Source organism: Solanum stenotomum, chromosome 6, assembly GCF_019186545.1.
Source record: "Solanum stenotomum isolate F172 chromosome 6, ASM1918654v1, whole genome shotgun sequence".
Classification (NCBI taxonomy): domain Eukaryota; kingdom Viridiplantae; phylum Streptophyta; class Magnoliopsida; order Solanales; family Solanaceae; genus Solanum; species Solanum stenotomum.
This window is the reverse complement of record NC_064287.1, coordinates 41712498-41735924: the sequence shown is the minus strand read 5'-3', so window position 1 is coordinate 41735924 and position 23427 is coordinate 41712498. Positions and strand designations below refer to the sequence as shown.

General features: G+C 33.9%; 3 protein-coding genes and 1 long non-coding RNA gene across 6 annotated transcripts; 2 read left to right on the top strand and 2 right to left on the bottom strand.

The window, feature by feature from the left end:
• Positions 1-589: 589 nt before the first annotated feature.
• LOC125866722 (protein-tyrosine-phosphatase MKP1-like) lies at positions 590-4822 on the bottom strand. Its single transcript, XM_049547057.1, has 4 exons — positions 4725-4822; positions 4599-4643; positions 1267-3948; positions 590-1065 (listed from the first exon to the last, which is right to left on the bottom strand). The coding sequence occupies exons 3-4, from the start codon at positions 3799-3801 to the stop codon at positions 976-978; spliced, it is 2625 nt and encodes an 874-aa protein (XP_049403014.1). The 5' UTR covers positions 3802-3948; positions 4599-4643; positions 4725-4822; the 3' UTR covers positions 590-975.
• LOC125866765 (uncharacterized) lies at positions 3520-4649 on the top strand. The gene is made up of 2 exons (XR_007446559.1): positions 3520-3989; positions 4131-4649. It is a non-coding gene; the product is annotated as an uncharacterized LOC125866765 (long non-coding RNA).
• Positions 4823-14407: 9585 nt separating the features above from the next.
• On the top strand, positions 14408-16164 carry LOC125866752 (NDR1/HIN1-like protein 26). The gene is made up of 2 exons (XM_049547096.1): positions 14408-14955; positions 15388-16164. The coding sequence occupies exons 1-2, from the start codon at positions 14622-14624 to the stop codon at positions 15981-15983; spliced, it is 930 nt and encodes a 309-aa protein (XP_049403053.1). The 5' UTR covers positions 14408-14621; the 3' UTR covers positions 15984-16164.
• Positions 16165-16446: 282 nt separating this feature from the next.
• On the bottom strand, positions 16447-20721 carry LOC125866741 (serine/threonine-protein kinase AFC2-like). Of its 3 annotated transcripts, XM_049547084.1 has the most exons (12): positions 20472-20703; positions 19329-19515; positions 18641-18667; positions 18394-18547; positions 18260-18308; positions 18050-18164; positions 17757-17848; positions 17464-17620; positions 17310-17374; positions 17102-17199; positions 16924-17026; positions 16447-16840 (listed from the first exon to the last, which is right to left on the bottom strand). In XM_049547084.1, the coding sequence occupies exons 1-12, from the start codon at positions 20568-20570 to the stop codon at positions 16691-16693; spliced, it is 1296 nt and encodes a 431-aa protein (XP_049403041.1). In that variant the 5' UTR covers positions 20571-20703; the 3' UTR covers positions 16447-16690. The 3 variants fall into 3 exon arrangements, with proteins under 3 accessions (XP_049403041.1, XP_049403042.1, XP_049403043.1); XM_049547085.1 differs by lacking the exon at positions 19329-19515 and having other exon boundaries at positions 20472-20720; XM_049547086.1 differs by lacking the exons at positions 18050-18164; positions 18260-18308; positions 19329-19515 and having other exon boundaries at positions 20472-20721.
• Positions 20722-23427: the final 2706 nt, after the last annotated feature.

Here is a 23427-nt window from a genome sequence, read left to right as displayed (position 1 = left end):
GTGTACAAGATTTTACCTCTACCTTCGCTGGTAAATCCCAGAAACATGAAGGTGTAATAAATCTAATAACCAAAATCGATTTCTTCAATTTATGTGGGTTGTCACAATGCACTCAAGAATTTGTAATCCAATCAAATTTTCTGAATAAACCCATTTTATTTCTTCCAACATGCAACATCTAGTGTGGTACTCCCTCCGTCCCATTTTATGTGAGGTAGTTTGACTCGGCACGGAGTTTAAGAAAGAAAGGAAAATTTTTAAAACTTGTGGTTCAAAATGAATGATAAAAATTTGTGTGGCTGTAAATCATTTCATTAAGAGTAAAATAGACATTTTATAGTTAAATTGTTACTTAATATGAAAATGTGTCAATTTTTTTGGAACTGACTAAAAAAGAAAGTCACATAAATTGGGACAGAGGGAGTAATATTTTCCTTTGGTGGATATAATATTCAGCCTCAACTTCAAATATCTCACGTTCAACCAAATATAGTCTATTCAAAGTTCTTTAAGGAAAAAACAGTTTATATCTTTGTTATCCATGCACATTTCATATTCCAATAGCTGTGGAGACAAACAAGCCCCAATCTACATTGAACAATTTATAATAGAAAACATTTAAGAGAATTTGGGTATGTAACAATGCTAAAAGTCCCAATGCAGGGACTATTACATTACACCTTTTGTTACTGAATGTAGTTGGATGGTATGGACAGGGAAAAGGGACCAGTATACTTATTTTTCAACAAGAGTAGTATATATACTTATCAACTCCTCCTATACAGCAACTTCTTCCCTGTACATGTCCTTCGATGAGAGAAATCTAATCCTCTCCTTGTATCATTCAACATCACACAAGCAGAAACCTTCGACTTTTACTGCTTGGGATGCTCACTAACCAAAGATCCTTGCCAGAAGGACTAAAGCAAGGATTTTGCATACCTCAGATGGTAATCGCGGCTTTTTTATCAAAACCTACTTGACCCCAACATCTAATGCCTTATCAAATGAGAAACACGGCAGATGCTTAAGAAGCTGCTCAGGTTCCTCACCTTCTTTCACTATCTGCATTCAAGTCAAATAACAAGTAGTTCTAATTAATCATTTGTGAAAAAATGACAATGCACGACTAGATCAATGTCCACTTGATAAATTTTAACGTAGGACGATTGCATCTATTCAAGTAAGTGACAACAAACACATAAGGAAAGATCACACGTTACCAATTCTGTTTCGCTTTTAATTAAAAAAAGGCAGAATAAGTACCTGAACTAGAGAGCTAGTGGCCAGGCCCTTCTGAATAAGAAAACCAAGTCCAACTTTCTCCCAATGGACATGATTATCTTCACACATGGAATCATTGTTGATCACTTGATCTGAACTTTCCTTCCATTGCACATCACGCCCAATCCAGATGTACAAACTACTGGAACTATTTTCATCTAAACTCAAGTCAGGAATGACTATGATATAAACGGACCTTGAATCGAAAACCACAGAAGACAAGCCTAATTTATGCATAGAAGGCCATTGATAAAGACCTATATCAGTTGTTTCTGCGACTCGGATGGGAATGCCAATTGGATGGTCATTGAAACTGCCAGATACATCATCTACAGGTTGAACTCCATTTTGGAGTTGATTGTCAGTAATCGAATTCTCAGCATCTAACATTAGCTCCTCTTTACTACTATCAACAAAATCTCCGTCATTAAGCATGTCACACTCCACACACTTCATTGTATCGTCTTCAAAATTAGGAAGAGAAAATGATGATGTTCTCACCAATTTCACTGAAATTTGAGTGGAATCATCATTGGAACGTAGCATCATCATAGGAGGAGGATGACTGCCTCTACGCTCTGCTAGTGAAGGGGAAGTTTCTTTGTACTGTAAACAACTGTTTGCCCGTCTAAGAGCACGACTGGTTGGAAATGCTTCCTCTGCTGCTGGAAAGGGTGATCCTTTACAAAGTAAAGATGAACTTACTTTGAAGAAATCATTCTTCACAAAATTAGGATCCTCATGTTCAAATCTCGTGGGTGAAGGCTGTGCAGATAGGTATGTCAAGTCAGACCAATTGGAAGAGGAGGGAGAAAAGGTGAAAGAACTGGAGTAATCTGAGGTTGAAGGTGAGAGTGAGGGGGATGTGGTATTAGACTTTGGTTTACTAACAAGAAAACAAGAGAGAGAATCAAGTGAGCTAAATGAAGGAGATGGCGATAGCGCAGGTTCTGTATCAAGACCAGGGTTTTCCACATCTCTACAAGGATCCTTTGTCCAACTTGGACTGCTGGTTGCATAAGAAGAGAAAGAATCTGGTGATCCACACTGAGGACTTGAAGGTAATGAAGGCAAAGCAGGAGAGAGTTCTTTAATTGTGTCCATCTTATCAAGTACAGGACTTGTTATGCCAGTATGACTGTATAACTTGGAAGCTGTGATAAATTCTTTCATTATTCCACTGGAAAACTTCCGTCTCAATCTACTCCATCCATTCTGTCTTGCGGGAAGACATGTCTCAGATTCAGTACCTGACAATGGAAAAGGTGGAACAACCCCACCGGCGAGTGCTTTGCAGAAAATTTCAAAATCAAGATCATATTCATTCTTTTGACCAATACACTGGCAGATATTATCAGTAATCAAGTCATTTTCAGCTAATAAACTGGCGTCTACCTTGGTCTTTTCTTTGCCACAACCACCAGAAAAGAAGCTTTCCTGGCTAAGAGCACTCCAAAAATCAGAAGGCTCTTTGCCTTCATTGATAATTAAAACAGGACCTTGGGCCTTTTCATAGCGGATTACCTGAAAGGCTGCAGCCCTGGCATTATCTGACATTACCGAGGTACAATGCTTCCCTATCCACACATATATAACAGAAGGAATAAGAACAAGGAAGGCACCACGAGAATCGAGTCCTTCAGCTCCTGGCTCACTCAGCATCTTTGGCACCAAATGAAGGGGATCATATGGGGAGTGAGGTGCCATCCTGTACATCCTTAGCACAGAAGTAGGACTTACAGGTTGAGCATGCACTCGTTTCTGGCACTGCAACAATTGGCAAGCAAAACCCATATTCGGGTTTGTCACTCCTCTTGCAGCTTTGACATGCTGGAATGCATCTTCAAAGCTCATCCCCTCTTTCCACATAAGATATGCAATAACCAAGGAAGCTGATCGGGACACCCCTTGGAAGCAGTGTACAAAGACTCTCCCACCTTGTTCACGAACATCTTCAAAATAATCAAAGACATCATAAAGAATACTGGTGATGTCCTCAGTGGGGCTATCCTGCAGCCAAAGTGTCTTGTATACAAGATCATCCTTAAAGTATTCAGGACAACTAAACCCTACACAGTTTAAGACATGAGTGATGCCGTTCTCACGGAGAATGTCTCGATTCTTTGCCACAGTGTCACTTCCTAAATAGATGTGATCCACAATCTTAGAACATTCCTTATTGAAGAAAGCAAGCTTATCTTTCTTGAATTCAAATTCTCGCGGAGCCTGCTTAGTAGCTGAACCTTCATGAGTGCTGAATGATCCAAGCCTTACACCAGGAGTAGAGGGATTAGGCCATACACCAAGATCATCTGATCCAGCCCTAGGCCACTCCTCAGCAGTTGGTCTAGTAATGGAAAGAGGCTGAAGGGGTGGCAAACAAGCCCGTGCTTTGCTGTTCCATTGTGGTTTGGCACTGGACTTGGTAGGGGACCTATCGGACCACGAAATAGACCTTGCATATGTTTTCCTATTCCCACCAGCTGGTAACCTATCCTTCTCATCTACCTCCAACATTTCTAAACTTCAAAGTAACCAATCACAGCCATATAGGGTGTGTATGTTCAAGAAAGGCTCAATTTGGGATATGCTGACCATAGGGACAAGACACCCAAGTCTAAACTAAAATTGAACAAATTCAATGACAAACCAGATGACCTATACCTATAAGAAACACAAAGAAATCATCAAAAACTGAACTTGAGGTGAAAAAGATCAATTATTTATCTAGAATTCAAGAAACCCACATGAGAATCATTCTAGGAAGAGTAAAAAGAACCTTAAAAATGCCTCTTTTGGTGTCTACTCAAAGTTGAAACAAGAAAGAACCAAAAGTGAACTTTGAGGTGAAAAAGATCAATTTTTTATCTGGAATTCAAGAAACCCACATAAGAATCATTCAAGAAAAAGTAACAACAACCTCAAAAATGCCTCTTTTGGTGTCTGCTCAAAGTTGAAACAAAGAAATGACCAAAAGTGAACTTTGAGAAAATTATCTTTTTATCTAGAATTGAAATGAAATTTCCCTTTGTAGCTGTTCAAAGTTGAATCAAACAACTTAAAGATTCAAACTTTACGACATTTCCTCACCTAAAACCCTTGAACACGACACTAGTCTAATATCAACACGTTTAAGAATAAATCAAACACAAAGAAGACTTGGTAAACGTCCTGAAACAACGGCAATTATGGAGGGGGACAGAAATTCAACGTAAAATAAAATAAAAAATTCCATTCAAATATTGAAGCTATTGAATTACATAAAATATTACTAATTAATAGAAAATAAAAAACAGTAGTCATAAGAAACTCACTGGAAAGGCAGACATTTGATTCTTGAAAAAATATCCAGAAAATTACTGCAAAAATAAAATGATTGATTGTATGAAAAAAAAAAAAAAAAAGGAGAAAAAAGTGATAAAAATTAATGTAGTAATTACCAATTCAAAGCTTGTTTTTGAATTTTGATCAATGAATACAGAGAGAGAAAGAAGAAGAAGAAGAAGAAAGATAAGAGAATTGAGAGACGGAGTCGCAGGTAAGCCAAACAAAAAGTGAAAATGACAGGGTGGCAGTTTATAAACTCAAAATAGAATTGGTCAAACTACCACATCATCATTTCATGATTTTTACTTCCTGGAAATTTCGTTTAATTATAATTGTCAAGACTTGACATACCTCTAATAATAAAAGTAATATTACAATAGTATCTTTTGAATCTATAAAATTTAATGCTTTCGAAAATGTCTTAGAGGGTGTTTGAATTGGTGAAACCTACTTTTAAGTTAGTTTTTAACTTCTGAAAGTGTTTTATAAAAATAAAAATAAAAATAATTTAAAATAAGTTAAAAAAAATTAGAAAATATTTGACAATGTTAAAAATAACTTAAAATAAGTTAAAAACAAAAAGTAGGTTATTTTTCGACTTAAAAGTCATTTTAGTTTGACTTTAAAACTATTTTTCTAAGCCAATCCAAACGGGCTCTTAGTCTCTTATATATTGAATATTCTAGTAAGTATTTAATAGCAAGGACAAAATAAATATAAGTAGGTAAATTATCTCTTAATTTTTTAAATTAAACAAGTATAGTTGAACACCTATTTTTAGTATAGTGGACAATTAAAGATAGACGGAAAGAGTATTTAACATGGAGTCATGGATCAATGTCATCTCTCATGATATTTTTAGTTTTAAGAAAATACTTTTATGATAATATTTTTTTTATCTCAAAATACCTTCTAACTATCGAAATAATTTAAAATACTTTTTTTTTCCTAATAATTGTTTCAAACAAGAAAAAATGGATCAATAGTCAAACTACTATCACAATATCTCCAATATAAATTTTTGTTCAAATCAGCACAATTAAGAGAATTTGTCTTGTGCCTTAGATGAATGGCAAATATTTTGTATAGTTTAAGTGCAAAATTGATTATTCTTAATTTGGAGTAATGGTTAGAAAAAATTGTATGATATTTTTGATTTAGTTTACTAGTTAGAGTGTATTTTTTAGCCAAAAATGGAGGGTGAAACTATCCCATTTTGAATTGTTTAAAGGTATATTTAATTCTTTTTCCTTTGCCTCTTGTCAAAAATTATTATTGTTATTACTTTTTTTAAAGATTGAGTTGTTTGACTGATCTTTTAGAAGAAAAATTAGCGTTTTTGAGTAAAAGCAAAAGTTGATTTTGAGAAGAAGAAACTAGCATTTATTTTTTTTGGAAAAATACTTTAAAATATATATACTTAAACTCACTTCTTAAAAATTTGATCAAATACAAATTATTATTCAAATATGTTTTTTAAATTAATTAGCTAAATATATATATATTTTTTTTTATCAAAAGTACTTTTTTGGCCAAACAAACTGTTAGTTTTTCTTTCAATAATAACGTTAGTCGTGATTTAAAAACAAGTTATGAAGGGGCAATAATATTGGGACTAGTAATAGAGGAATTGATAATGCAAGAATTATAATATAAAAATTATTTTTGTTTGGATATTTGATTCATTATACTTAAATGGCATAAATATGATGTGATATAAAATATAATTTTAATAATTTTATAAAATTGAGAGGGTATTCATGATGTATTTGATACAAAGGCACGGGATAATTTTGTTTTTTTTGGTGTTTAATTTACTTATTGTTATTTCATTAACCATCAAAAGATGTAACGTAATGTAATGGTTGATGTTGCTTCTCTCTTAATTAGTGATTTTTTATTTTAATTTTAGATATGAAAATTTTTTTCGGTACAAGATCATTCAACAACATTAGGGGCCTAGAATGAAGCTGAAGAGAGGAGCCCTAATATTTCATTTTTTCATCATATATATTTTTATTTAAAATCTATTTTTCTAGCTATTTTAGATGCGAAGTCATTAAGTACTGTTTTATAACCAATTTGTTTTAATAATTCCTTTTAAAATGATATAGCTAATTCATTCAATCTCTCTTGAGACATTGTTGATCTTAAAGAAGATTAATCAATTTTAATTTGGAAAAAACTTCTTTCGGCTGAGGCAAACGTTACATGAACGGTTAACATTATTCTATAAGCAATATGTATATTTGAAAAATAATCAAGTCTTTTTATTTGATTGAGTATTTTCATTAGATCATTATCTTCTACTTGCATTATTTCTCTTAACACTTTTAATTCAAAAAAATATTTTCATAACTATCAGAATAACTATTATGTGTTAAAGAAAGTTCAAGGTTAAGACAATATTTTTTAAAATTCTCACCATCTAGTGATTCAATATTTTACCACTAAATAAGAAATCGAAAATATTTTCATATGCTTCAATTGGTTCAAATCTATTTTGAAGTCATGTATAAAGAAATCAACTCTAAAAGATTCTTCAAGGGACTTTGTGATTTCGTTAACCATATTTTCTTCAAATTGTTTCTTATGAAATTCAGGTTTATATTCATCTCATATGCAATTTCCTTAGTAGAAATCATAGCATTAATAGTATATATAATTTTTTTTTTAAAAAATAACATTATAAGTAATCGTTTTTTTTAAATGGCCCCCTTCACCTCCCCCCAAAAAAAAATGGGGCTTCAAGCGATGACTTTAGTGGCCTAGGGATTAAGACGATCCTGCTTTGGTAGGAAACACTTACTCGGGGCCCTATACGACTCAAATTCAATTGTAATCGAACTTCAATACAAGTACCAAATACCGACTAAAAAACCAATAAATAATAAATTATTTCATGCTATTAGGTATAAAAACAATACAACAAATGATATATTATTAATGCATGAATTATCTCTGAAAGATTCAAAATATAACTTAAATAAAGGTTAAGATATATCAAATTTTATATCATGATAATATTAGCTAATATCACATTCCTTAGTAGACAAAAAAATGATAAAGGTAAAAATATAATCGTGTTTGATACTTGCACAAAAATAATAATTCATTAATACATGTGTTTTGATCTTTGAATATAAACTTTTGCTATTTGAATATATTAAGTGATTTGATTTTTCACTTTAATTACGTGATGGTCGAGGAGAGTGGTGTGTATGTAATTTTATTCTTACTTTGTAAAGATAGAGATGTTTTCGATAAATCATCACCTAAAGTAAAACATATCGAACTCAAGTATGAAAAACAATACAGTAATAAAAAAAGCATGCTAAAAATAAAAGATAAAAGAGAAGAGCACTAACAAAATGACAAACAAGTAAATGAAACAACAAGTAACAAAATCGAAGAATTAAATAGTAGTAGAGAAAGCTAGACAACACTCAAATACCTACTAACCTTCTACCTAATCTTCATGTTCTAGACCCACCTATCTAGGGTCATGTCCTCGGTAAGCTAAAAAGGTGTGTCATATCCTATTTAATTACCTATCTCCAATATTTCTTTGGTCTACCTCTACGTCTCTTCATACCTATTATAGTCAACCTCTTACACTTCCTCATTTGGGGCATCTATGCATCTTCTCTTTACATGCCCTAACCATCTTAATCTCATCTCTCTCATTTTGTCCACCACAGAGGCTACTTACATTTTATGCCAAATGTATTTGTTGTTACTCCTATCTTTCTTAGCATGCCACATATCCATCTCAAATATCCTTATTTTCATTACTTTCATCTTATGGATAGATGTGTCAATTCTTGACTAGCCAACACTCCGCCCTATAACACGATTGGTATAACAGCCACTTTATAAATCTTACCATGTCTTGGTGATACATTATCACACAAGACACCAAATTTGACTTCATCCACCACGCTCTAATATATATGATATGTAACATTATTGTCAATCTCCCCTTTCCCATGAATTATAGAATATACTTAAAACTTTCGTTCTTAGAAATGACTTGATTATCATTCCTCACTCGCTCATCTTCCACATGAGTAACGTTATTGAACTTGCACTCCACGTATTCTGTTTTAGTCCCACTCAATCCGAATTCTTTAGACTCCTAGGTTTGTCTTCAAATTCCCACCCTATTATTAACTTTGTCGCATGTCTCGTCTCAATACTATGTCATATGCTAATAGCATACACCATGACACACCTCTCCTTGGATATACCTCATGAAAGATAGTGAACTAAGAGTTAATTCATGGTGCAACCCCATTTCAACAAAAAAAAGGGCTTGAGTCTCCTCCCATTAGATCCACTAAAGTTTTAACTCTCTAGTACATGTCTTTAATCGCCCTAATGGAAGCTACATATACATTTCTAGACTCAAAATATCTCTATAAATCTCCATAAGAACTTTGTACGTTGTATATTTTTTTTAAATCAATAAGCATCATATATAAGTCTTTTTTTTCTCCTCTATACTACTCCATCAATCTCCTCACGAGACACTAAGGGGTCGTTTGGTTTGAAAATGAGTTATGATGGGATAAGTTATGTTGGGATAAGTTATGTTGGGATTAGTTATGATGGGATAAGTTGTGTTGGGATTATTTTTTATTGAGTGTTTGGTTTGTTGTATTCAAAATAATAAATTTTAAGAACAATTTATTTGTTTACAAAAATGCCCTTCATTAATGTAAAAAGTGATATAACAAAAGGGTTGAAAGAGACATTTTTGTCATTTACCTATTTTATCCCGGGATAAGTTATCTCGGGATTACTATACCACCCAAGTTGAGGGATAACTTATCCCGGTACTAATTATTAATCTCGGGATAAGTTATCCCGAACTTGCCAACCAAATAACAAAATAAGCAGTACTATAATTTAATCCCGGGACTATTTGGTATTATCCCTCACACCAAACGAGCCCTAATTCTATTTATATTAATTAAGTGTTGGTATTTTTTACTAAGCGTTGGTAGTTTTTGTCCAAGAACTATTTCATTAAAAGGGATTGAAATTCATGAAAAAGAAGAATATACACTGTGAAATTCCAGCCAAGTGGGGAGATTGAGAGATATAAGGAAAGACAACCACAAGACAAAATGAAGAAAGAAAATTAATATAGACGAGAAAAAAAAGTTACTCCCTCTGTTTCATAGTACTAGTTATCATTATTTTAAAAATAATTGTCCACTCTACTAAATTAAGAAAGTGTTAATTACTCCTTCTGCCTCTCTCTCTGTGATAACTTGTTCATTTTTCCTTTTTTACTTGTTTCTTTTTATTTGTCCATTTTGATAAATTAAAAAATGACAATTCTTTTTTACCTATTATACCTTCAATTAATTACTTTAAAAAATGGTAAAACTTCTTGAAAATTTTAAATTTTTAATTCATCCACTTCATAATTAAGGGGTAAATGGTAAATTCATTATATCAATCATTATTTTCTTAATAAGTGTGTCAATTCAAAAGTGGACAAGTAATTAGAGACAAATGAAATAACATTTTTTATGTTACACTTGTAAATAATTATTTTTGAAAGTGTTCACATTTGTTTGTAGAATTTAAGAAGTTTTTTAAAGAATGAATTAATAAAATTATTTCTTATTTATAATTTCTTAAATACCGTATAAAATAAAAAGTGATCAATTATTATGGAACAAAATGAATATTAAAGTCAAATTAAAACTGCCGACCTACAACTTGGACTTTCTTTATAATATAATCAACCTAAGGCATGTAGAATTAGAGAAACCAACCACATTAAAATTTAATTCTTTTATTGCATTATTAGTGTTTTCATATATTATTGTACTAAATATTTGGATTTATTGAATTTAAAAAAAAAATAGGATTAGTTGCTATCATAGTCAAATAAATTGATTGGCAAGTGGCAACGTTCAACGTTCAACGTTCTAACCTATACTGCTAGTAGACTCTGGACTGTGGACTCCAACTGGCAATTGATTTTTATCTTTTACTCCCTCCGTTTCTATCTATCTATCTATCTATCTATCTATCTATATATATATATATATATATATATATATATATATCATCATTTTAGATTTTATGTTTCTTAAGAAATTACGTAAATTTACCATTATACTTTTATTTAGTGATTTCTTGAAGTCAAACTTTCAATAAATGAACATAGACATATTTACTTTAAATTGGACGAGAGGGAATTGCTCGGATGGTAAGCACCCCTCACTTCTAACCCGAAGGTTGTGAGTTCGAGTCACCAAGGGAGCAAAAGGGTGGGAGCTCCTAGGGAGGGTATATAAAAAAATAAAAATAATAATTACTTTAAATTGACCATGAGTCAAATTCATATTTTCAAAACTAATAACTCTCTAAGGTAAATTAGGAAGAATAGTGCTATTTATGTATTAGTTTATGAAATGACAAATATTAATGAACATCTATTTTTAATAAGAACGACATGTGAATAGGACAAAAAAAATATTTGACACTCAAATAACTCCCTTATTAATTATAATCCATCTCTAAGAAAGAAGAAAAAAAACAGAAGAGCAGTTGGTTTTTTTAATATAAGATGAGCAAATTTTACTCATAAAAATATGTTAATTGACATTACAAAATTGAAATTAATGCACACAAGTTGACACTTGCTGATGTTTGAACAGTTCAAAGGACACCCCACATCAATAGTTTTAGCTACTTAAACAACTAGAACTAACAATATAATTTGTTTGGATTTTTTTTATCACAAGTAAATTCGATTTTTAATTTTTCACATAAATTAGGACAGAAAAAATAGTGGTTAGTGTCTTAGTGATATATATAGTGGGAGATGATTGATTATTTGTCTTTTTTTAATACATAAGGATTGTGATGTGTGAAGAATGGGATAAAAACGAATATGCGCAATGCACTATAAGTTTAGTGATGTGAGTGATTGTCATTTATTTGGAATATATATGGTAGTTTCCCATTTGGATTATTATTATTATTGTTATTGCATGCATTTTTCCAGTCAAGGAAAGTGGCCAAGGAAACTTCAACTTTGGTTTATATTCTACCTTGCACAAGACAAAAGGTTTTAGAATATTTAGTCTTTTGGAATATAAATTAAATATTGTTCAAGTTACATCATAAAACTATCCATCATGCATTGCATATTCAAAATTAATGATGCAATAGTAAAAGTCCTTGCTATCATCGTCGATCGTGTGATCAGAAGGTCATGACTAATTCAAATTGTGAAAAGAACATATTACATAAATATGTATTTTGCCCTTATTTATAATCGAATAAGCATATGATAGTTAATTGAAGGAATCACTATATATAGAGATATTCAATTACACGTGAAGAACCAGAGTTAGCACCCATTGATGAAGCTCAAATTTAGGTTTGTAAAAATATGTAAAAATGCAACCATTGATGACGCTGAAATCATATTCACAAAATCGAAATCATTTTCGACTAGGTGTAGTTTCAAAATCTTGAAAATATCTTAAGGTGTTTGTATCTCAAAGTTTAGAAAGATTTGATTAGGTTTTGAATTTGAATTTTAAGCTAAGGTTGAACAAGAACACAATATATAGTATAGCTTGTATATTGCACGTAGGTCGTGTATATAATAGTGATACATTTGACATACATAGGATATATACAAGATATACACATGACATATTGTGATATATATAGCGTTATGGTCAATACAAATTGTGAGACAAATTTTCATCTATATTTTCAGTCTTGTTACTTGCATCTTTTCTTCAATGAATTCTAACTTTTCCTGATCATTAGATAACTTATTTCTTAGAAAAAAAAAACATATTTTGATTAAATAAACACAGAAAAAATAAACTAAAAAAATATTTTCTTTTATACCAAACATACCATTAATCACTACCATTCTAGTTGGATCTTCTTCTCCTATTAACTTTGTGTGATTTTCAAAGTTTATCTTCAAATTAAGTGTGTAAGACGTTACCATGATGTGGACAAAATCTTCTTAGCCAAGAGGAAGATTTTGCACAACTTTTAAGTTAACAACTATAGAGATAGGCAATTTACGTGAAAAAGTACGTAATGTGTGTGAGGTACATAGTTCAAATTTCCATACACAAACCAAATCTAAAATAGTCATATGCGGTGAGTTAATAATAGTTGTTTATTAAATTTGGTAATGCATGTGACTACCTTTCAAAAAATATATTTAATTTTTAAAAGAAACATGCTACTTTCCGTGATATGAAAAATTAATAAAAAGTAGAATAGAAATTAGCAGTTTTTTTTATGGATTTAGAATGATTCAGTATTATAAAGATCAAATCATTGACGACTCCTTAAAGTTGTCTATAAAATTCACTTACACACCTAAACCCAACTTTATACCTATCTAACAATACAATTTAAAATAATTGCACTTATTAGACACCACAAAGGAAGTGACACAAGAAGTTACTTTCACATGGTACTGGACGCATGAATTGCTATTGTAATTTTTTTCAATTAAACGGGAATAAAATACATGGACAAACACTTTGGGAGACACTAGGCGTAATTGCCTCAATAAAACCAAACAAACACATATGAGGCACAAGATCACTAAAGGCCCATATACAAATCCATATGATAAAGTGGATCATTGTGGGGTGCAATGCCGAAGCAAGCATGCTGGACAGTTCAAAAGATATTGAAGGCACAAACATACATTAATGAGATATGTATATGACTGAAACTGAGTTGCTACAAATACACACGTTCTCAATCAAAGTGATGTACCAGGAGTTGATAGGTGTCCACCCGAGTGTGCCTTGGCGGAGACTAATGTTGAACAATCCAAACTTACCAAGTGGTTATTCATCTTATATGTGTCTATTCATGGTAGACTATGTACTAAAGATAGGATGCTAATTAAAATTTGGAATGCAGGTCTGCCCTCTATATAGAACACTTATTTTTTGAGTGTTTTGTAGCTTGCGGAGAAGAGTATTGCATTGACAAGGAATCCATCGACAAGCTATGAACTGAGCTGGAGAAATACAGTTGTATGAAACTATGTGTAAAGGCGAGGGCAATGCTGCTACTATTTTCAGAATGACACTTGTGGCTAGAAAGAAATCATAGAATTTCTCAAAATACACGTCGCTGCCAGGATATCATTGTGAGAAAGATTATTCAAGAGGTTTATGATCGAGCAACCATGCATGGAAAGCTAGCTAGGTGCTTGAATCAACTAAATTCAAAATACACGTCGCTGCCAGGATATCATTGTGAGAAAGATTATTCAAGAGGTTTATGATCGAGCAACCATGCATGGAAAGCTAGCTAGGTGCTTGAATCAACTAAATTACTATCCAGTTTAGCAAATTGTTGTTAGGAAATAGGGAGATTATGCATAGTGATATAGTAGGCATGTCCGCGGAATTAGAGTAAGGCCTGATGTTATTTTTCTTTTTTGAGCTGTACTTTGCCACTTTGGTAATAAAATGTGTTTTTAGTTAAAAAAAAGAAGAAGAATCCCATATGATGTGGAGCATCGCTATATTACTGATGTAAGTTGCACCTGTTAGCCACTTTTAGGACAGCTATTTAAATTATAGCCATTATTTGCAAATTGTATAAAATTTAGTCAATGAATGCCTCTTAATAACCTGATCCTTTAATATCTTTCACAATATCAATGCATAAATATTAGTGAAAATCAATAACTAAGACCCACCCTAATTAAAAGAAGGTAAGCATACAAATTAAGAACTGGACATTATGTTTCGGTGCCAAAAAGTTAAGTGGTAGCAGTAAGATATAAAAAGAGGAGGCATCAAATTAAGATTACTTGCCTTCTTTGCTTCACTTAATTCTTATTCCTTGCCTTTTCATCAATCCAACTTTCTAATACAAGTCTTCATGAAGCCATCTTCTTCACAACAACAACAACAATAACTTTGTATTTGTTTTCAAACTTTCATCTTGTCTTCCATTTCCAAATTTTGATCATAATGTCCCGCCAACGCGAAACCAACCCTTATTTTCTTCCACCACATGTTCCTCCACTTGAACAACATGAACCACAACATCCTCCTTTCTCTTCTCAATTTCCACCTTCTAATGCAAAAAATCAAACACCACATGAACCACATTCTCCTGGTGATTCTTATTTTCCAAGTCCAACAATGCCAGTGTCAACAAGACATTCCCAGCCACAGCTGCATTCAGGACCACAACCACATACTGGTCATAACTCTCACTTACCAACACCAGTACCACCACCACGACATCAGCAGCCACATTCAGGATCTCGACCACATAGCCAACATCATCGTCACTCTTCAGGTGAGTCCAAATGTTGTCAAGAGTCCCACTAAAACCCTGAAGCTCAGTGAAGCCCAAATAGTTTGCTTCACTTTGCTTAATTCCTGCTTTAGCGTACTAGGATGCATCATCACTGATGAGCTAAGTCTTTAACAACACTAGTACTAGACTCTAAATCTGGTTAACAAAGTGATACATCAATTGTTGGCAAAGAAAACGTCATGACTGAACTTTTATCAATTAAGAACAAGAAATTAGGGATCTAGTATAGGATGCCAGCTACGTATAAAAACCTAACACTACATTTTGAGCTTATTGACATGATTTTAACTGCGTAAATATGTCTATGATTCATTGCAGTTTTCTACTCTTTTGAACATATAATTGTTATTTGTAATTACCAACAAACTTTGATGCTTTTTTGAGCTTTTCACTTTTGACTACTTTGTTCAGGTCTAGTGCGAGTACCCACTAGGCGTAAAACTAGGCCATTTGCATGGCTAGTTGCAGGTTTTTGTGCACTTTTCTGGGTCATGGTAATAGTAGCTGGCCTAGCAATCCTCATCATATATCTTGTATTTCGCCCAAGAAATCCAAAGTTTGACATAACTAGTGCCACACTCAATGCAGCCTATCTTGACATGGGATACCTCCTTAATGCTGACCTTACTATACTAGCGAACTTCACAAATCCAAACAAGAAAGGGAGGGTGGATTTCCATTACGCCATTCTTGATCTTTATCATGGTGGACACCTATTGGCTTCCAGTTACATGGACCCTTTCTCGACAATGAGCCATGAGTCGAGGTTTCAAGATGTACACTTGGTGAGCAGCCAAGTGAGACTTTCTTTGGAACAAAGTCAACAACTGAAGAAAGAAGTGGATAATGGAAGAGTGAAGTTCGAAGTGAAGGGATTGTTTAGAGCAAGGTCTAACTTGGGGAGTTTCCTTCAATACTCCTACTGGTTGTATGCCCAGTGCACTATTGTGGTTACCAGCCCTCCAACTGGTGTCTTGATTGGCAGAAAGTGCACAACGAAGCGCTAACAGTCAACAGAGCTTATTATTTTGACTTCAAGAAATGGCTTCAGTTACCTGTGCTGACTGCTCTTTCTCTCATGTTTTGGTTCTCTATTCTATTTTCTGTCAAAATATATGATTTGGGGCTTTATTACCTCTTACCATTCTTTGTACTTCCTCTGTCAATTTTACCCACAACACCTTTATATATTGGAGGAGCTTTATTTTGCTTTTATTTTATTCCTCAACTACATGGAATGGGAAGGGCACTGAGCCCTGAGGTGACAGCTTATTTGCCGAATGTTCAAACTAGAACACAGCATTCATATAACAAAAACACTAATACATGGATTTTTCAACATCTGCATAATCATGGAATCATGTAGGTTACATAGAGATGCGAACTAGAGGTTGCAAGACAAGTCCAAATGCAATGTAATGTTTTACTATCGAGGCGTAAAGAGACGGATCATGTAATTATCTTATTGCAATTGCAAAAAGGCTAAGGTTCTGAACAAAAATTGGGACTGCCACAACAATAGAATTTCTTGAGAGATGGTGAAAGTGGACATTCTCTCAAGCATAATACATACAAGTTCTCCCTCATACGAGGCACGTAACTTCACTAACTATATTCTCTTCTCATAGAAATGCCAAATAATTCGATACCTTGAGATTACAATACAGGTATGGACAACTGATGCAGGAGCGACGACAAACAAAAATGCATCCACTTATAACCTCCGGAATTGGTCCCTAGTGAAAAAAGGATGCCTTAGGGCATCACGTGCCGTCATTCTGATAGATGGGTCAAATCTAAGGAGACCTTGCAAAAGGTCTATAAGATCACCAGCTGAATGATCAACATGCTGCATCACTAAATTCTGCAGCAAAGCCCAGAGAATGTATGTAAGATTCTGGTGAATAAAAAACAAGTGGAAAAGGAAAACACCAATTGTTGATCTACCTGGAGACGAGGCAACTTTATTACAGACTTTATGCTCTCTCGGGAAGTGGCACCTTCAGGCCAGTCTAATCTACCCCTCCTTACATATTTCTCTGCATGTCGACTATCCAAATAAAAAAAGAATTAAGTTGATTGCTGATAATAACAGATGACATGAACATAATAAAACGACACTCACTCCACTTTATTTAACATTTGTGATGGTAATGGACCCAGTACTCTTTCCATCATGGCCAGGTGCTCTAAATTTTCATGTGTCTGGAATAAAGCTTCACCCTGCAAAACCACCCCACATGAATACCTAGTATCTAGTGCATTTTCCATCAACATATAAACATCTGACTTCAAAAAACAGATTAATGATAAGATCAGATGCTAGCAAATACCGAGCATAGTTCTACCAAGATGCAGCCCACGCTCCATAAATCACACGGGTAGCTCCATCCAAGACCTGAAACAAACATAAAGCCCAGTAATCAAGTTAGAGATCAATGCTAAAATTAGTGAGAATTCGCAGAGGGGAAGAAAATCTAAACCCACCAAGAATAACTTCAGGTGCACGGTAATGTCGTGTGGACACAATATAGTTGTGATCTGGTCGTTCGTAAGCAGTGCTACCAAAGTCTATTACTTTGATAGCACTTGACTTTGGTAACCTTTTATAAAATGATCTGTCTCTGTGTGACCATGGTGTACCCTGCAAAAGCAAGTAAAGGAACATACACAGACAGAGCTATAAATGATGTGGCATGATCTCCAGAGGGCTAGTTAATTCTAGTCGTTAAAAGAGTATAACACAATCTTAAGAGCTTGAAAAACAGAACCTAAAATACCTTGTAGTCGGGCACTTTTATGTAGTCTGCAGAAACAAAGAGTATATTCTCGGGCTTAAGGTCTGTATGGATGAGACGCATATCATGCATGACTGCAAACAAAGGACACAATAAGCATTCACAGTCAATGAAGAAGTGTCTTCGAAACAGTGATGGCAATATAAAGGCAGTAACTTAACTAACAAAATAGCAAAAGTAAAATGCAATAGGTTAACTCTTTGAGAGCAAGAGAACAAAAAGTTGCCAAGTATCTCATACTAGAAAAGTGAAATGAAGAAGTATAGACCACACACATGCTACACATTCCAACAATTGCCTCCCAATTTCACGAACTAGATCAACTGGAAATGCGCGATAACTGTTTTTCCGTAGAAAATCGAATAAACTTGGTCCAAGCTTCTCAAATACCTGTTAAGATCATTAAATTCATTGCAAGTCTTAAGTCCCCATGGAATTCGCAAAGTTGGGGATATCAGGTTACTACAAATCAGTAATGTACTTACTAAGCAAATATGGTTACGATAATCAAACCAGTTCCGTAATTGTACACAACTGCAAAGAAGGAATTTCTTTAACCATCACACACAAACTTGCATTTATATGAAGAGCTAGTTTATTCAACATAGACAAGACATACCGGCTTCCATCCCTATCATATCTTCCTAGCAGCTGAAGCACGTCAATTTCTACCATTGCTGCTTCACGATACTTCTTTATACTTCGGATAATTTTAATGGCAACAAATTCCTTCTGCTCTCTGTCCCAGCATTCTAGAACTTGACCAAAGGTACCTGGTGAATAATAAAACATTGAAGAAAAAGATCCATGGCCAAACAAAAGTGATATTTAATATAATAAATCAGGAAAAGAAAATATAGACTGACCTTCACCGATCTTTTTGAGAATTTTATCTGCAATTACAGGAATGAAATTGTGTAAGAACATTATGGAGGGAACAGACTTATACTTGAATGCAACTAAACTAAAGGTGTTGAAAATATGCAGTCAAACATAGACATGATGAGAAATAAATTTTGACATTTCAAAAAGCTTCCAGTATTCTGCAAAGGTGAAGAGATGTGTCACTCCTTGATTTGCCCACACTAGGATGGGAAGGAAGGTCGACTCCTGATGTTTATGCAAGCACATACATCTATAAAACAATGTACAACCTCATTTCTTACACTTCCATGATGATCATTTATTATGCCTGGGCAGAGAAATGGATTGTTGAGAAGAAGAAGTAATCCTCACCTATTGTTTTTTTACTCACTTTCTTCAATTAGTAAAGATATATCTTGCATAAAAAAAGGGGGATACTTCCATATACTTTTACGCATAATGATCAAGAAGAAAAATTTATTTTCTATGCATTTTCTGGTTTCTATTTGCTACCTAGAAAACCATAATTACATAATTTCTTATGGACAAAATGATGGACTTCAGCACAAATCTAACACATAAATTCCAGAAAGAACTGGAATATAAGAGCAACCAGAAAGAACCTAACATTTACTTTGATTAAGCAGAGCCTTAGACATATATAACATGGCGATGAAAAAAAGTAATTACAGCGAGTTGTTAAATTCTCTCCAAGCTCAAACATGTAATGTCCATCTTTGTCATCTTCTCGCCGCGGAGGAGAGCCTTTTTGAGCCAGTCCTTTTACATATAAATTATCATGATCAGGTAGTAATCTTGAATGCACATAGCTCGATGAATTGCCAACCTCTTGCCCATAATAAATTCCTGACTGAGCCTACAGACAACCATTGGTTCATATTCTTCTGAAAAAGATATAACATAAAACCTACCCTATATTTAACACTAAACTGAATTTTGAAAGAGTAACAACCAAGATGGATATTTTTACACAATTCCCAACTCAACAAACTTACTAAGCTGGACGTAACTATTAAATCACTACAAAATTATTGACATGATTTTCATTTTATAAAACTTTGTCCAGTAACAAATACTCCCACCAATGTCAAATACCACTACACCTTTCAGTTTATATCGCATAAATCTTCCTATTCTACTGGGATCGGTTTGTACCTTTTTCATTATGATTCAATTCATCTTTAAATCATGCTAATTCAAATGCCAATGACACTCAAAAGAACCTCTAGAAAAAGCTATATTTTTATTAAAAAATTACAGATTTCAGTGAAAAAAACTTCTATGTTTTTCTTCCCCCTCAAAGTAAAAGTCCCCAAATGGAGTAAAATATCAGATCCAAATCAAATAAACAAAATTTTACTGCTATTCATTTTATACTACAAATTTCGAGTCAATAATTTAAACATCAACTTCTCCTCTAATATCCTATCTTAATTCATCATAACTTGGCTCGCAAAACATTCATGGGACAAGAACTTCAATTGAAATCAAAATACTCAATATCGAACTACCACTTTTTATGTCATTTTTCGAACTTCTCACAAAACAAAAAAATCAATTAACACCAGAACATTCATTGTCAAATGTAATCAAAACACTCAAAATTCCACCAAATATTTCTCATTTTTCCCAACAACATCTCATCAAAAAACAGAAAAGAATCAATGAGACCAAAACATTCATTGAACCATGACTTCAATTCCAATCAAAATCCTCAAAAATAGCTACATATGTTCCATTCTCCGAACGAAGAAAAGGTTAAAATCAATAACAACAAAAATACGAAAAAAGTAAAGAAAAAAAAAGGTGTACCTTGGGAGTATGTGAAGGATCCCAATCTAATCTTGGACGTTTCTTAGGACGACGATCCATGTAGGAATGTGGATACTCCGTTACGTAATCCATTTCCATCGATCAAATCGATGAATACATGAAGAGAGAAAACCCTAATCCCCAATTTGTTTCTGAGCTAAGGAGCAGCAAAAGCTAATGGTGTGGAGTTCCAACCGGCGTCTGATTGAGAATGTGATCGATGGCTCACCGTTGGATTACAAAATTAGCTTTTATCACGACCGACTCATGGTTAACCATGGTTTAGTTATGTGGTTACTTTATTTATCTGTTCTTTCTTTTCCTTTTTTATTTCTCTTCGTTTTAATGTGTTTTTAAAAAAATCTTATGCGTTTCCATTCCAAATATTCTATTCTCCAGGAGGGTTAAAATTTGATTAATTGATTTTTATTTATGTATGTATATATTATTATTATTATTATTATTATTATTATTATTATTATTATTATTATGATTATTATTTATTATTATTATATAAAATAAATATTGAATGACAAACATATTCTTTAAATATTGAATAACTATCAAGGATCACTTAAAAACCAGCACGATTCACACACATTGTTATACTAATCAAATCTCAGACACACTCCAATTTCTAACAAAACGTCTAAGTGTTATGCTCATCCTTTTAGGTATTGATAGGAGGTAGCATAAGGTCCTGTGCATGCAGCTTTTCATCAAGTAGTTCCGCGGATGAGTGGCGATAATACGTTCACTGAACAAATGATCATTTGTTTCTATATATATATATACACATTACACATATAGGAGAAACTGTTATCCCCCATCTGATTAGGCTATCCACAGTCAAGAGTTTGTTATCCTATTAGATTTCTCCCTTTAGGAAGTTGTTAGCTAATTCTACAGAGAAGATGAAGTTTACTATGAAATTCCCATTCAATTTTCTTGATCAACAATGTGACTTACAGGCTGTTATATATAGACTTCCTAACTAACTTGTCTAACTAACTTTATAACTAACTTTGCTAACTTCTCTTATTTACACTTCAACTCTACTACCTTTAAGTAATCCTTTCTCCAATACATCCCATCTGTGTTAAAAACGATTTCAACGTATTATCATAAAATCAAATCATTTCAGGATGGACGATCTCCACGTACTCAACTTATAATCATAACACGATCTTATTAATCATATTCATATTCAATCTCATGTCAATTCATATACATAAATAATATCAACAAAGTAGGGGATGATAATGCATCTCAATCAATCAAGTATTGGTATGACATATAATTACCTCAACTATCACAAGTATACATAAGTATTGGTATGTATTATGCTTGAGAGAATGTCCATTTTCACCATGTCTTTCCTATCTTATACTACTCAACTTGACCAAGCAGATTATGCATTGCCCCTTTAGATTGTCAAAGCCATATCCGAGAACAAAAAGGTAAACGTAAACAAATAGAAGCAATGTAGTAAAGCTAATCAAAGCATTAGTCAAATGCTAGTAACATCAGAGTCGTAGGACTTGCTATCTTTAAATTGTACAACCATACCCGAGAACAAAAAGTAAATGTAAAGAATTATAGAAGCTGAGTTATCTTTACATTGTCACACTTTAACTAGTTTAGGTTCTGTCATCAGCGTTTGGGGAGGAGTGCGATGGCACCTTTTCTTGTGTCTGGATTGCCTGATGGAAAGACTTCAAAACACTGGTAAGGTTTTTCATTCCTTTAGCTTGAATTTGAATGAGGTCGTCTTTCTCGCTAATTTCCTTTGCATGCTTTATATTCAGCTGCTCAATCTGCCTCTCTTTTTCATCGAGTGCTGCTGCACATCCCTTAAAGTCATCATTAGCCACTATCAAGCCTTCTCGTCGCCTCAAGTCAAAGAAGTTTCGTCTTAATTCTGGAACAACATGAGTCAACCTCCTCTTCAAATTTGTTCTTCCAGATGAATATGCAATTATTCTGAAGTCAAGTGTAGTGTTACTGGGAAAATAGGGCCTAAAAATGCAATCTACTGAACACTTTGTATTCGAGAAAGTACAAGCTCTACATCTTGGAAAATTCTCCTCGCCGCCAATATGCTGCTGGACATTTTCTTCTTGTTCCTCATAGTGTGGATTCCCAATGCCTGTGTCAGCTTGGACTTCTTGATTCTGAATTACAATGTGATCTGCTTCGTTGTCACAATGTACTTCTGACACAACGCCGGAGAGTGGATTATCAAGTGCATCATCAACGTGTTCATCATGCCGTTGATGGTCTGGATTAACAAATTCAGGTCCTCTTATGGAAGCTTCTTCATCGAGAGCTTCATTTCTAAGAAACGTCCGAGGAAATGTGAGATCACACCGATCATTGCCACTTTGGGAGTTGAAGGCATCTAGGTTAATAGTTGGGGAAAATTCTTGATTAAACCCTTCTGTGGCTCGGTCTCCTGCAGCTAATGTCTGTGTAAAGACGAGTTCCATCTCCCCAATATCAACTTCGATATCAAAGTCATCTAGGTTAAAATCTTCATTATCATGTGGGGCAAGTTCACTGTCGATCCCTTCCATTCCTCTGTTTCCTGCAGGTACAACTTCTTGACGAGGCCCTGCCTCTTCATCATCATGTGGGGCAAGTTCACTGTCGATCTCGTCCATTCCTCTGTCTCCTGCAGGTACAACTTCTTGACGAGGCCCTGCCTCTTCATCATCATGTGGGGCAAGTTCACCGTCGATACTTTCCATTCCTCTGTTTCCTGCAGGTACAACTTCTTGACGAGGCCCTGCCTCTTCATCATCATGTGGGGCAAGTTCACCGTCGATCTCTTCCATTCCTCTGTCTCCTGCAGGTACAACTTCTTGACGAGGAGCAATTGGATCAGCAAACCCGTCTCTCCCTGCCTCTTCTGGATTGGGTATATTTTCGAACTTCCGCTTCATTTTTTCTGCTA

Bases quoted from the DNA above. Each gene is read 5' to 3' on its own strand.
- LOC125866722 (XM_049547057.1), bottom strand. From the start codon at position 3,801: ATGTTGGAGGTAGATGAGAAGGATAGGTTACCAGCTGGTGGGAATAGG. The intron at 1,066-1,266 runs GTACTTATTCTG...ACTTGAATGCAG, and splicing joins CCACTAGCTCTCTAGTTCAG to ATAGTGAAAGAAGGTGAGGA.
- LOC125866752 (XM_049547096.1), top strand. From the start codon at position 14,622: ATGTCCCGCCAACGCGAAACCAACCCTTATTTTCTTCCACCACATGTT. The intron at 14,956-15,387 runs GTGAGTCCAAAT...TACTTTGTTCAG, and splicing joins ACATCATCGTCACTCTTCAG to GTCTAGTGCGAGTACCCACT.
- LOC125866741 (XM_049547084.1), bottom strand. From the start codon at position 20,570: ATGGAAATGGATTACGTAACGGAGTATCCACATTCCTACATGGATCGT. The intron at 18,668-19,328 runs GTAATTACTTTT...CTGTAATTGCAG, and splicing joins AGAGAATTTAACAACTCGCT to ATAAAATTCTCAAAAAGATC. The intron at 16,841-16,923 runs GTAGATCAACAA...GCTTTGCTGCAG, and splicing joins TAAAGTTGCCTCGTCTCCAG to AATTTAGTGATGCAGCATGT.